The sequence below is a fragment of the Phoca vitulina genome, unplaced genomic scaffold (genome assembly GCF_004348235.1).
Source record: "Phoca vitulina isolate PV1807 unplaced genomic scaffold, GSC_HSeal_1.0 scaffold7, whole genome shotgun sequence".
In the NCBI taxonomy this organism is placed as follows: Eukaryota; Metazoa; Chordata; class Mammalia; order Carnivora; family Phocidae; genus Phoca; species Phoca vitulina.
This window is the reverse complement of record NW_022589710.1, coordinates 7,422,958-7,436,711: the sequence shown is the minus strand read 5'-3', so window position 1 is coordinate 7,436,711 and position 13,754 is coordinate 7,422,958. Positions and strand designations below refer to the sequence as shown.

The 13,754-nt window shown below is 36.1% G+C and overlaps 1 protein-coding gene across 2 annotated transcripts in view; it reads right to left on the bottom strand.

Moving 5' to 3' along the window:
- The window catches only part of G2E3 (G2/M-phase specific E3 ubiquitin protein ligase), a 60,902-nt gene that overhangs the window by 31,691 nt on the left and 15,457 nt on the right, over positions 1-13,754 (bottom strand). Inside the window, exons 2-4 of one of the 2 annotated variants that reach the window (XM_032404870.1) lie at positions 10,466-10,506; positions 5,143-5,240; positions 2,570-2,671 (exon numbers count right to left, since the gene is read on the bottom strand). In XM_032404870.1, the coding sequence (XP_032260761.1) occupies positions 2,570-2,671; positions 5,143-5,240; positions 10,466-10,502 (237 nt within the window). In that variant the 5' untranslated portion in view covers positions 10,503-10,506. The remainder of the gene's footprint in view (positions 1-2,569; positions 2,672-5,142; positions 5,241-10,465; positions 10,507-13,754) is intronic. The other variant, XM_032404871.1, reaches the window with a different exon arrangement.

The window sequence follows — 13,754 nt, the reverse complement described above, 5'->3', positions numbered from 1 at the left end:
GGAGAGGGAAATTTAAGACACATACTCACAGAGGGGAAGACCATGTGAACATGTGCAGCTGGAAGCAGAGACTAGAGTTATGCTGTTACAAACCAAGGTTACCAGCAGCTGCCAGAAACTTGGAGAGAAGCGTGGAAAGGGATTCTCCCCTCACAGCTCCCAGAAAGAACCAATCCTTCTGACAGCTTGATTTGGAATTTCTAGTCTCCAGAATTGTGAGAACAAATTTCTGTTTTAAATGACTCGGTTTGCTGTAATTTATTATGGTAGCCCAAAGGAACCAAATACAATACCGCTGCCACTAACTAAAATATAACAGTGGTATAGGAATACAAAGACTATTAGATGATTAAAGCATTACTAAGATACAGAGCAGTATCTAAAATATCTTGGAACCCTTGAGAGAGCCATTATAAAATGGTCACTGATGAAGGGATTATACAGTCTTATGCTGACCCATGAAATACCACTAGGTTATTGGAGAATACCTTGCCAACCTGAGGCTTTTCCAGTAAACTGACATACGGAACTCTAGCTTAATGTCGCAAATGGAGACAACTTCTTCAGGATAAAGATATTCTCAAAGGTTCAGAATAGGGGAGCCTGGGTGGCACAGTCGGTTGAGCATCCGACTCCGTTTTGGCTCAGGTTATGATCTCAGTGTTGGGAGGATCAAGCCCCGAGTTGGGCTCCACGCTTGGCGCAGAACCTGGCTTGATATTCTCTCTCCCTCTCCCCCACCCCTCCTGCTGATGCGCTCTCTCTCTCTAAAATAATCTGGGCACCTGGGTAGCTCAGATGGTTAAGCCATCTGCCTTCGGCTCAGGTCATGATCCCAGGGTCCTGGGATCAAGTCCCGCACTGGGCTCCCTGCTCCCTGGGGAGCCTGCTTCTCCCTCTGTCTCTGCCTCGCTCTCTGTCTCTCATGAATAAATAAATAAAATCTTTAAAAAAAAATAGAAAATAAAATAAAATAATCTTAAAAAAAAAAAAAAGGTTCACAATATAGTCAGAGAGGATTCAGATGTTTTAAGAAAAAGATATTTCCAAACTGCACAGAGACCTTTTGAGGTCATCTTTCACCACAAGTTCACTATCATCAGGAGGTTGAGGAATTTTGATACTAATACTCTCACATAGTCCTTAGATAAATGCCACTGCTAACCTTTCTCCCAAGGTTTTCTCTTGTGTCCTACAGCCTCTATTTTACCATCTGGCCCCCAGCATCCTCAACATCTTCAAAAATAATTGCTTCCATTTTTTTTGCTTCAACTAAGATAAAGGTCTCTATATGCTTGCTTCCCTTACAGAATTTCTTGAGTGAAGCTACTTATTTTCCCATCCTCCTTTATTTTCATCCAGACTTGGCAAGGGTTGGGAGTAGGATATGGAAAAAGGCAAGGGGGACAATCAGAACATTATTTTAGTTCTCTGTTGCAGGTTGTAGGCCATAAATTTGCCTTCATACTTTAAAAAATCTGGTCCTTTGAGCCTAATGATATCTACCCTCTGTCACCTACTAGCTTCCTCCACACTTTGGCACCTTTCTCTAGCTTCCTCCACACTTTGGCACCTTTGGTATCTTAATTCTTGCTACCCCTTTGTAAACAACTTCGACATTGATGAGACAACCTTTCTTTGACAGTTATGATGTGTCCCTTCATCACTACTCCAGTGTAATAATGAATCCTGTCATCACCCAAAACTGCTCCACCACTGAAACCATCAGTTCCAGTTATATTCTCTGGACAAAATTCCCTGTACTTCCAACTTTCTCATTTTTTTTAACCTTCTCATTTTCTAACTCTCATTATTTTTTTTTTAAAGATTTTATTTATTTATTTGACAGAGAGAGAGACACAAGTGAGAGAGGGAACACAGCAGGGGGAGTGGGAAAGGGAAAAGCAGGCTTTCCGCCAAGCAGGGAGCCAGATGCGGGGCTCGATCCCAGGACCCTGGGATCATGATCTGAGCCAAAGGCAGACACCTAACAACTGAGCCACCCAGGCACCCCTAACTCTCATTATTTCTACTCAGACCAGGTGGAAACCTACAATCCTTTCCTTGCATTATCCTGGAGAACATGAGAACACAATGAACAAAGGTACACAATGTCACAGAATGTCCACAAGAGGTGGAGATATCATAAATTACTGGTCTGCATAGCTGTGTAATTTCCACCTCAACCCATCATGCCAACCCAGCAACTGAGGTATAAGAATGAAAAGTGAACATCTGGGTTGACTCAGGATTAAAGGTTTGAAGAACAGCAGAGTGGAAGTATGGTCATAATTCGGATGGTAGGAGTGGGTGAAATGATAGATAGGTTGGAATAAAATAAGGAAGTGAAATCAGCACTGTCACATATATTATTCAGGGTTGGTTAACCTCGCTTTTATTTGCAAATACACAAAAAGTTCTTCTAAAATATACCTTATTTGACAAAAATAAGCCTTTGAACAAAAAATCAAAGTCTTATAAATTTCCAGTAGGGAAACGGATGGAAAAAACTTCCCTAGTATGATCATACTTATAGTATTTAGTATAATGAGTAAAACAATTTACTTACCAGTTTAGAAGCCCTGTTCACTTCTTTCCTGATGTCTTCTATTAGAAAACCATAAACTCCTTCTTCTTCTTTACCTCTCTGCCAAATTCCACTTGACATCAACTATAAATATATTCTCAATTAGAAAATAGACCTTAAGAAACTAGTTTGAAATATATATAAATGTAAAATGTGTGAATATATAAATATATATGCATGTGTTTGTATATATTAATATACACACACATATAATATATATAATGTTCCAATAAAAAATGGACATAACTTGAATTTCAAGCACCTCTTATCTATAATAGTTATTTTTCATGGTCAAAGTAAGAGGCTACTCACATTCCTTGATTTGGAAGACATTGTACATTAACAGTTCATATAACCAAAGTGGTTTCTAAAAGTATTCCAGGAAATAACAGAAAAAGGAAGAATGCAAGGCAGAAAACATCTGTAATGAATGAATGAAGCTTTAGAAAAAAAGGCGATAAATACCAAAAGGTATAAATGTAATAATAGTAAACACTATGGCAATAATTCAGTTTATCAGTGATATTTCAGGCTAACTTTAAATGTAGCTGGATTCTGAATCATAAAAGGTGTATTTATGGAAGCCTATTGAATCATGGTTAACATAAATGTTTGAATTTTTAAATATCTTTTAACTTCAGTTTAAATATGTTAAGGAAATATGAATCAAAAAAATGGATGGAACTGTGAATAAGAAATCCTGGCTTGCAAACCAGGCTCTGTGTCCAACTTTCTGGAATTCTAGGCAAGTAATTTAATGTCCCTCACCTTAAACAACAAAAATAAAAACTGTACTAGATTGTCTCAAGTCTCGTTAAGCTCTAACATTCCATTACCATTTATAACATTACTGCATTTTCCTGTTCACAGTGAAATAGAATCTTGTAAGTGTTGAGCCTAGGGTGGGTATGTTTTGAATTATTACACTCATTAATGAAAAACAGAATACAAAGGAAATTTGATCAAATTAAATATATTAATTCAAAGCTACTTCAAATTTGTGATTAGAGAAGAGGATTATTTTAATCAATATAATATATCCTAGAGAAACAACAAAAAAAGTAGACATTACTTAAGAATTGGTTATGAAAAAAAAAAAAACCCAATTCTCCTAATTCTACTGCATAAAAAGTAAAATAAACTCTCAGAAAAATGAAAAGGTTTCCTTTGGTGATACAAAATATAAGACTTCCAACTTACAAATAAATTTGGAATGCCAAATTCATGTTCCCTTAAATCTTGGTACAAAGTAATTAGGTTCCTAGACAAGTCTAGAAGTCTATTTAACCCACAGGGTACTTGAGATACAAAACTATAGTCTTAGACAACCACCAAGAAATATGTTAGATGGTTTCTCAAGGAAGCATCTAGAGTTTTAACATGGATGCCGGGGTGGGTATAATAATAAATCTACAAATTTGTTGATACTTCTTCTTTTAAGAGACGGGGCCTAATTCCCTTCCCCTTGAATGTGGGCTAGACTTAATGACTCACTTCTAACAGAATAAAGTAAAAGTGACAGTAGTATGTGACTGTGAAGACTAGGTCATATGGTTCTATCTTGGTGTCTTGTCTGTCCGTCCCTCCCTCCCTCTTTCATCACTTACTCTGGAAGAAGTCAGATGCCATGCTGTGAGTACCCTACAGGGGTACCCAGGAAGTAAGGAATAGAGGCCTCCTGCCAACAGGTAGTAGGTACTAATGCCAAAAGCCATGTGAGTGAGCCATCAGAGGTGGATCCTCCAGCCCAGTCTAACCTTCATATGACCGAACGCTGGCTGACATCTCACTTGCAACCTCATGAGAGCCCCTGAGCCAGAACTATCCAGTTCAGCCAATACCAGATTCCTGACCCTCAGAAAATGTTTGAGATAATTGTTTAAGCTGCTAAAATTCAGGATAATTTGTTAAGTGGCAATACATAACTCATACAGTATCAAGAAATATTGTGTCTATTAACTGCAGCCTTGGCAGGCTAAGGCAGTGATGGTGCCATTAAGATCTTAAGGCACAGATTTAGTGAGGTGAAAAGTTGGTGGAGGGAAGGGGAAACAAATGAGACACTAATTCTCAATATGAAATCACTTTTTCTTTCTTCCGAGTGACCCATAAATTCACCTATTTCCTTGTCCACAAATATTTACCACCTTTATTTAGAACTTTTCTTTCTAGGTTGTCTGCAAAATAAATACTTTCCTTCTCCTCCCTGAACCTTCAAACAACTCTTTTCTGAGATTTATCACTAGCAACAATGGAAACAAGAAAGTGGTAAAAAGATAACTCCCTTAGAGATCTAACCATTTTTTCCTTTTTTCATTTAGGCTCTAAAGGGTTAGGCAAAAATAAACAGATAATGATGACAGGTCTTCCCTCATACATACCAAATAATTTCACAATCTTAGAATTTGATAGATGAAAAACCTGATTTTACGTACAGGCAAAATGAGATCCAGAGAAGCAAAATGACTTATCCAATTCTCAGAAACCAGCCATCAAAATCTGTCTTCTTTAGAAGAGTATCAAATTTCCAGCATTTAATTATAAATTATACTCACCAAACAATAGTAATGTACAGTGAGATTCCATTTCTCATTAGTTTTCTTTTCTCCATATTTATTAGGACAGTCATCATTTTTTCGACAAAAAACACAAGCTAACAGTGAAAAAAGTAAATAGATATAAAAATATTTTTAAATTTTTAAAATAAAACCTATGGAATTGGAGCTCTCAAGTGATGTATTCAATTCTTTCTGAGAGCAAATCACATTATATTATCAGTAACTTAAAATTTTTAACACTTATTTCTAAAGCAATAAACATTGTTTTAGACTTTACATTTTTAAATTAATTTTAATAATGAATTCCAGTGTATAATTAAAATGGCAACTTGTAGGGTAACATCACAGAAAATAATGGATTAGGAAACTCCAAAACTCTATCTCCCCACTAAAGCAACAAATTAAGCTGCCAAAAACTGTCAGAATCAACTTTTCAGAAATTCTGAAATCTAATTTTAAAACTTATAACAATGAGGAGAATGCTCAATAAAGAAACAGAATGGTAAATTCTGATAAGCACTCTGTAGCATTTTAACTTACCTGCCTACCATCCCCCACTCTCCAGCTGAGCAATGAATGGCCTTAGGTTCGATGGCCCATGTTCCAGGTTTGGATTGTCCAAGAGGAGATAAAATGAACCTTGTTCTTAAAGAAAAGTGATTGTGTGTTTTGATCTGCGTGGTGGATCCCTGAGGGATGGGCTCAGATGCTTGCCCTTGTTTTGCCTGCCTCAGAACTTTCTCTGTCAAAAGTGTTTAAGACAAATACACTAGATGAAGCAGCTTGGAGTTAAGGGTAACAGATAGGACAAGCAGGTGACAGACCAAAAGACCTACAAAAGAAGAAGCTGGGAAAAGGAGATACATGGGTAAATAAGGGCTTTGAAAAGCTCCCACAGATAACAGGGAATCTAGAGGACACATACATGCTCAAGGCTGGATGTGTGCTCAGAAAAGACCCCAGAAACCCTAAGCTTTCACCTCTGGCTGATCTTTATGTAAGCCAATATGAAAAAAGAAAGACCCCCAAATCAGTAACAATTTTAACCTTAAAGAGCTAGAAAAATAAGAGCATATTAAGCCAAAAGCTAGCAGAAGGAAGGAAAAAATAAACACTACAGCATAGATAAATGAAATAGAAAACAAAAACAAGAGAATCAATAAAAACTGAAGTTGGTTTTCTGAAAAGATCAACGAAACCGACAAAACTTTAGCCAGACTGACCTAGAGAAAAAGAGTAAATTCAACACTGAGGAAAAAGCTACAGAAATCAAAACAGTGTTGTAGTGGCATAAGGACAGTGATATAGATCAATAGAGGAAAAGAGGCCAGAAATAAACATATATATCTATGGTCAATTAATTTTGAACAAGAATGCCAAAGTTATTCATCAGGGAAAAACAGTCTCTTCAATAAGTGGTACTAGGACAGCTTGATAGCCACATGCAAGATAATGAAACCTAACCCCTGATACCATAAACAAAAATTAAATCAAAACAGATCAAAGATGGGGTGCCTTGGTGGCTCAGTCAGTTAAGTGTCTGACTCTTGATTTTGGCTCAGCTCATGATCTTGGGGTCCTGGGATCATGCCCCATATCAGGCTCTGTGCTAAGCGGGGAGTCTGCTTAAGATTCTCTGCCCCCCCACCCCTCCCCCAGCTCGCAGTCTCTCCAATAAATAAATAAATCTTTTAAAAAGCACAACAGATCAAAGACCTAAACATAAGCACCAAAACTAAACTCTTAGAAGAAAATATAGGGGTAAATCTTTATAACCTTGGACTGGCAATGGTTTCTTAGAGATCACATGAAACCAAGGGCAAAAGTAAAAATGAAAAAAAAGAAAATAAACTGGACTTCATCTAAGTTTTAAACTTTTATGCAAAGGACACTAAAGAGAGTGGAAAGACAATCTATAGAATGGGAGAATATATTTAGAAACCATATACCTGTTAAGGGTCTAGTGTCCAAAATGCACAAGAAATTCTTAGAACTCAACAACAAAACACAAACCAATTTTAAAATGGAGCAAATGATGTGAATAAACATTTTTCCAAAGAAAAAATATAAATAGCCAATAAGCATATTAAAAGATGTTTAATATCATTAATCAGGGAAATGCAAATCAAAACCACAATGAGATATTACTTCACATCCGTTAGGATGGCTATAATCAAAATGTCAAAAAATAACAAATGTTGGCAAGGATCTGGAAAAATAGGAATCCTCACACACTGCTGGTGGAAATGTAAAATGGTACAATGACTTAGGAAAAATAATTTGACAGTTCCTCAAAAACTTAAACATAGTTACTGTATGACACAACAATTCCACTCCTGGGTATATATGCCAAAGAACTGAAAATGGATGTTCAAATACTTGTATACTAATATTTATAGCAGCACTGTTCTCAACAGCCAAAAAGGGAAAACAAACCAAGTATATATCAATGGATGGATGAATGGATAAATTAATATGTTATATCCATACAATGGAATATTATTCTGCTGTAAAAAGAAATGAAGTATTGATACCTACTACAACATGGATGAGCCTAGAAATATTATGCTAAGTAAAAGAAGCCAAGCACAAGAGGTCACATACTATATGACTCCATTTATATAATAGATTACATTATCCAGAATAGGTAAATCCACAGAGACAGACACAAAAGCGGATTGGTGGCTTCCAGGGACCAAGGAGAAGGGAAATGAAAAGTAACTGCTTAATGGGTAGTTTCCTTTGGGGATGATGAAAATGTTCTGGAACTAGATAGTGGTGATGGTTCTCACTCCCCCTGCTTGTGTTCCCTCTCTCACTGTGTCTCTCTCTGTCAAATAAATAAAATCTTTTAAAAAATAATAAAATAGTTAAAATGGTGAATTTTGGGGTGCCTGGGTGGCTCGGTCGTTAAGTGTCTGCCTTCGGCTCAGGTCATGATCCCGGGGTCCTGGGATCGAGCCCTGCATCTGGCTCCCTGCTGGGCGGGGAGCCTGCTTCTCCCTCTCCCACTCCCTCTGCTTGTGTTCCCTCTCTCGCTGTGTCTCTCTGTCAAATAAATAAATATAATCTTAAAAAAAAAAATGGTGAATTTTATGTTATGTGTACTTTACCATAATAATAATAGTTTTTAAAAGGCAAACTGTAGAGTCAGGAAGATCTGAGTTAAATCTTGGCACTACACTCTTGCTGTGTAACCTTGGACAAGTATAATTAAAAGGGTGTGGCAGGTACATATAACTGAATAGACATTAGTATAATTATCAATTTTTCTAACTTATGATGTTTACTTATACAGAAAATTTCTAATAAAACAATGAGAAAAACACTAGCTAAAGAGAAAAGACTGAGAATCTCAAGGCAGCAGATGAATACAAGATGAAAGGAGCCTGAATCTCTAAGTGATTGCATGGAGCAGAAACTCCCCGTTTGTTCCAACTCCCCTAACCAATCCACATTGAATTGTAACATAAGCCAAGTAATAAACTTTTGTTGTGTTAAACCAGTAAGACCTCAGCATTTACCTATTACAGCAGCTAATCTTATTTACTAATTATTAGCTTAAAATAAACAGTCTTATTACTAATTATTTAGCTAATACATGTAATCAAGAATGGATGTTATGCATTGAAATGGTACATCTGTTAACAGACTACTCACAAAATAGATTCCAGGACTGGAAAAAAACATCATGAGCTAATACTTAATGCCGTTAAAATATCTCCCCTATATTTGCCTCCCTCACTATAGGTTAATGAGATAAGCCATAACTGAAAGCCCTTTCCTCAATCTTTCAAAAGATTTCAACTCCCCTTCGTTTTGACCACATCAACTCTAGCAAATTGCCATTTATTTATTGGACATCTTATACCAGCAGCTCTCATCTTAATTCCTTCATTCCCAGTGCCTATACTTTTAGTTCTAAGTGTGCATGCAGCTATCCTTTTCCTATCGAGGAAAAGGAATACAAGGAATGAGCTGAGACTACAGAACAGAAGTACTCATGATGAGCGCTGGATGGAGATGCATTTGCTATTATGCTGTGGACCAGTAGCTCTTCCATTTGTTCCCTTCCTCCCTTCATCCAGATATGGAAACACTGGATGCAGAACAGACTAGGTTTCAGGCATGCGTTTTTATAAGTAGACTGCTTTTGTTTGTATTTGTTGTTTTTGAATTTTAATATTTAAAATTCAGTAACATTGTTCTGACTTCACTATATTAAGATCCCCTCCTAACTATGACAAATGATACTGGCTGTATTAAAATAATGACACAGGGGCGCCTGGGTGGCTCAGTCGTTAAGCGTCTGCCTTCGGCTCTGGTCATGGTCCCAGGGTCCTGGGATCGAGCCCCACACTGGGCTCCCTGCTCTGTGGGAAGCCTGTTTCTCCCTCTCCCACTCCCCCTGCTTGTGTTCCCTCTCTCACTGTCTCTCTCTCTCTGTCAAATAAATAAATAAAAAATCTTAAAAAAAATAATGACATACACACATATAAGTAAAAAAACTGAGTCAATCTTAGGAAAAATACTAAGTAAATAACAGTAAAGATAGTATTTGCAGTCTACAAATACATGAAGGTAGACTATGAATTACTAAGTTTCAGAACAATGAGCACAGTGGATAGAAGTCTGTAGGTAAAAGCAGAAAAGCAAAGTAGAGGGAGGATTAAGAGCAAATTTCCTTATCCAACATGATGTGGTGTTAACAGATATTCTCTATCAGTGATGGTCAAGATAGAGTTTTAAGTATATTTTAATTTGTGAGGGAATCAAAAAATAAATCTTAAAAAGGGTAGATGAGGGGAGTAGTGGCAGAAGAATATAAAATAACAATTTAAATTTCTCATTTTCCATGGTAGCAAATCAATATATACTGTTAAAACTAATAAATGAACAAAGCAACAACTAAAAGCAAAGGTCTCTGAATCTATTTGAGATTGTTATGAGCACCTACAGGTAAGTTTTCCTTTTCATGTTAAGTTTAGTGTATTGTTTAAAATGGTCTCGCCTGCATTTTTCCTTATATAAGAAAAAGTCATACAAAAAGATGAAAAAAATTGTTTATCAAATAAACAATGCTGTTTCATTCAGATACAAAGCATACCTGATAAAATTTGGCAAATTGTCCTCTTACAGCAGATTTTTGTTGAAATGAATACATGTAATATTATGTTTTCGTATATGGATGTGTGAACAAAAGCATGGATTCCTATATTTTGAGCCAGCATTCTAAAAAGTCTATTGTAATAAAAAAGCAAGAGTAAAATATCTTAATATTTTAAATTATATTTGAAAATGTTTTAAGTATTTTACTTACCAAGATTCTGTGAGGCACCAGGTTTATTTTCATTCATTTTACTAAGAAAAATAAGAACATACAATACAGCCATCTTAATTTCTAAAGTTTCAAATTATCAACTTTAATAAAATTTAGTCACTGAATAATTACAAATAAGTTGCATAATTCTTTCTTTCTCTAGTACTTAATTTCCTCACCTTTCACATATCTAAAACCATTAGTTTTCAACAAGCATGTTAAAGCCTGGGAACAGTGTTAAAATCAGAGGGAATGTTTTTTAGTTGTCAAGAAGATTAAGATGACTACTGGCGTTTAGTGGAAAGAGGTCAGGATTGCAGGGTAACCTGTAATGCACCAAAAAGACCTACATAACAAATAGTCTAGACTTCCAAATTTCCAGCTGGATGTTTGAATAGGTTAAAAACACTGTAATTACATTAACCTAGAACCTAAGCCCATTTGACACATAAATACAAAGTCTTTTCTTTCCTTGCTATTTTAGAACAAAATGAATTATTTTCAAACTACAACTCCTATGTAAGTCAAGAAAATTCGTATTTTATTTTTGTTTATAAGTTTATCAAGAATTGTTCATTATTTAGGGGAAAAAAGTCACATCATCAATAGCAATGCCACTGAGTTGCCTACAAAACAATCCTTATCAAGCTATATTTGTGACTTGTACTTGCAGGGATTCTTCACAGAGCTGCAAGCATCTGACTTCCATATCACATCTTCTAGTACAATGTTCAACCTTGTGCATTCTGAAAGACATTGATCTGCCTCTGTCTCCTCACTCCCTGCTAGTTAACAAAGTTACTTATATTCGTTATTGAAACATACCTTTTTCTGTTCTCTAGTTTGAAAAGATCAGAACATTATCATCAAAGTTTCACTTTACCAAAAATATATAAACAGCCTACTTAAAATGTTACGAGATTCAAGTAGATAATGTATGTGTGAGCTCCTGGAATTTAAGTAGAAAAGAATAAACTTAATAATGCTACTAGGTAAATGTAATCTCATTTTAGTTTTCAAACCAATGCTCAGAGAAGTTAAATAGCTGTCCAAAGTCAGAGAGCTAGCTGAGTGGAAATAGACTAACTTATTACTGACTATACCACTTTACATGAAAATAATGAGCACAATAAATAACACAGAATATTAAATGTCAAAGGAAGGATAAAACCCCCCTACAAAGATTACTATCAAATTCCATCAATGCTTTTTTACAATTTGGAATTTATATTTCATACTGATTGTAAGAACTGTTTTGGGTTTAAACACTGATTTTCTCATATCACTTTTGTGTTTTTATAAAAAGTCACAGACCAAATTTGGGTCATTTTGTCTCCAAGCCTTCGGTATTTCCTGGTTCTTCCCTACAAAAAATCACATGTGCCATTGAGATTGGTAGTTTTTTTTCTTTTTTAAGGTTTTCTTTTTTTTTTGGTAAAGATTTTATTTATTTATTTGACAGAGAGAGACAGCGAGAGAGGGAACACAAGCAAGGGGAGTGGGAGAGGGAGAAGCAGGCTTCCCGCCGAGCAGGGAGCCCCATGCGGGATCGATCCCAGGACCCTGGGCTCATGACCTGAGCCGAAGGCAGACGCTTAACGACTGAGCCACCCAGGCGCCCTGAGATTGGTAGTTCTTAAAAGAATCCATAAAACAACTAAAGAGCCCCGTGTTAAGCAGGCTTTGCAATTAAGTAGGTCTAGCCTATCTTTCCCATCTCCTCCCCACAACCATTAATGCAATGTTAAAGTAGTATTTTAGTGTTTTCTAGGGGCGCCTGGGTGGCTCAGTCAGTTAAGCGTCTGCCTTCGGCTCAGGTCATGATCCCAGGATCCTGGGATTGAGCCCCACATCGGGCTCTCTGCTCAGTGGGGAGTCTGCTTCTCTCTCTCTCCCCACCTGCCCCTCTACCCCACTCGTGCTCTCTCTCTCGCTTACTCTCTCTCACATTAATAAATTAAATATATTAAAAAAAGAGTGTTTTCTAGACTTTTTTTTTTTTTTTAAGAAGCACGGATTTTACTCTATAGGCATATGACGACACTTTTGATGTTTATACATGTTCATACAATGACTGCAGACTGCCCCACTGGCCAAACTGACTAAGGATCACAACCTGATTTTAAAACATGCTAAAAGATGTATGGGGATAGGGGTCCATCTTAAAACTGATGAAATACAATAAATAGGAAGATTAAATGCCTCTTTTATTAGGACTTCTTTATAATTCAACTTCCTTTTTTTTCCAGTTATATTTTTTTTATTAGTTTCAGAGGTAGAATTTAGTGATTCATTGATTGCATATAACACACAATGTTCATCACAATGTCCTCCTTAATTTAATGCCCATCACCCAATTATCTCTTCCCCCATCCACCTCCCCTCCAGCAACCCTTAATTTATTTCCTAGAGTTCAGCCTCTATACTTCAACTTCTGATGAATTCTGCATAAAAATCTATTCACATATAAGTACATGTTTATTCCATAAACATATAACTGTAGTTCACCTAGAGTAAACATAAATATTTTAATTTATAAATGATGCTTAATCAAATCCAACAACACAGATTTATATTTGAGATCCACTCTCAGTTTATAATTCCTTACCTTCTCCCCTCTGTCGGTAAATTGCAACTATCTTTTTTTTACTTTTAGATTTAGTGTAATTCAGAATAATGATTGAGGTCCACAACACAATTATAATAAAGATATTTTAAATTCTCTCAATGACCTTAAAGCAAACATTAATCACATATTACTTTGTATTATGTTTACTTCAATTTTTTTAATTCTTCAGCTACACTGGCAAATTCCCTGAGGGTAAAATTCCTGTATCCTTCAGCACAGTACTAATAAATATTTGAATATGACTGATACATAGTCCAGAGATAATGATATGACGGGCAAGGTTCTAGACTACATTTTCTATGTGGCTACATCTTCTCTTCCTCTTCCCCTTCCCACTGCAAGGACCCAAGGCATCTCTTGGTGGACAGTGTGATGAAGTTCTGTTGAGATCTTTATAACATATATAACTATGTTACCTTAAGAAAAAAGGTGTCTGAATTTTTTGTTATTACTAGTCTCAAAATTCTGCACTAAAACAAGAGCTTTCTCAGTTACAAATAAATGTAAAAGAATTAAAAGTGAACATCAATCTCACATGACACACACACAAAGTATCACAGAGTATGTAGAGAACCACGCTGAAAAGCCTCCAGATGTCATTGGCTATAAGCTGATCATAAGAAAGATCTCCAATGCTGGCAAAACATGTATGGGAAAGAT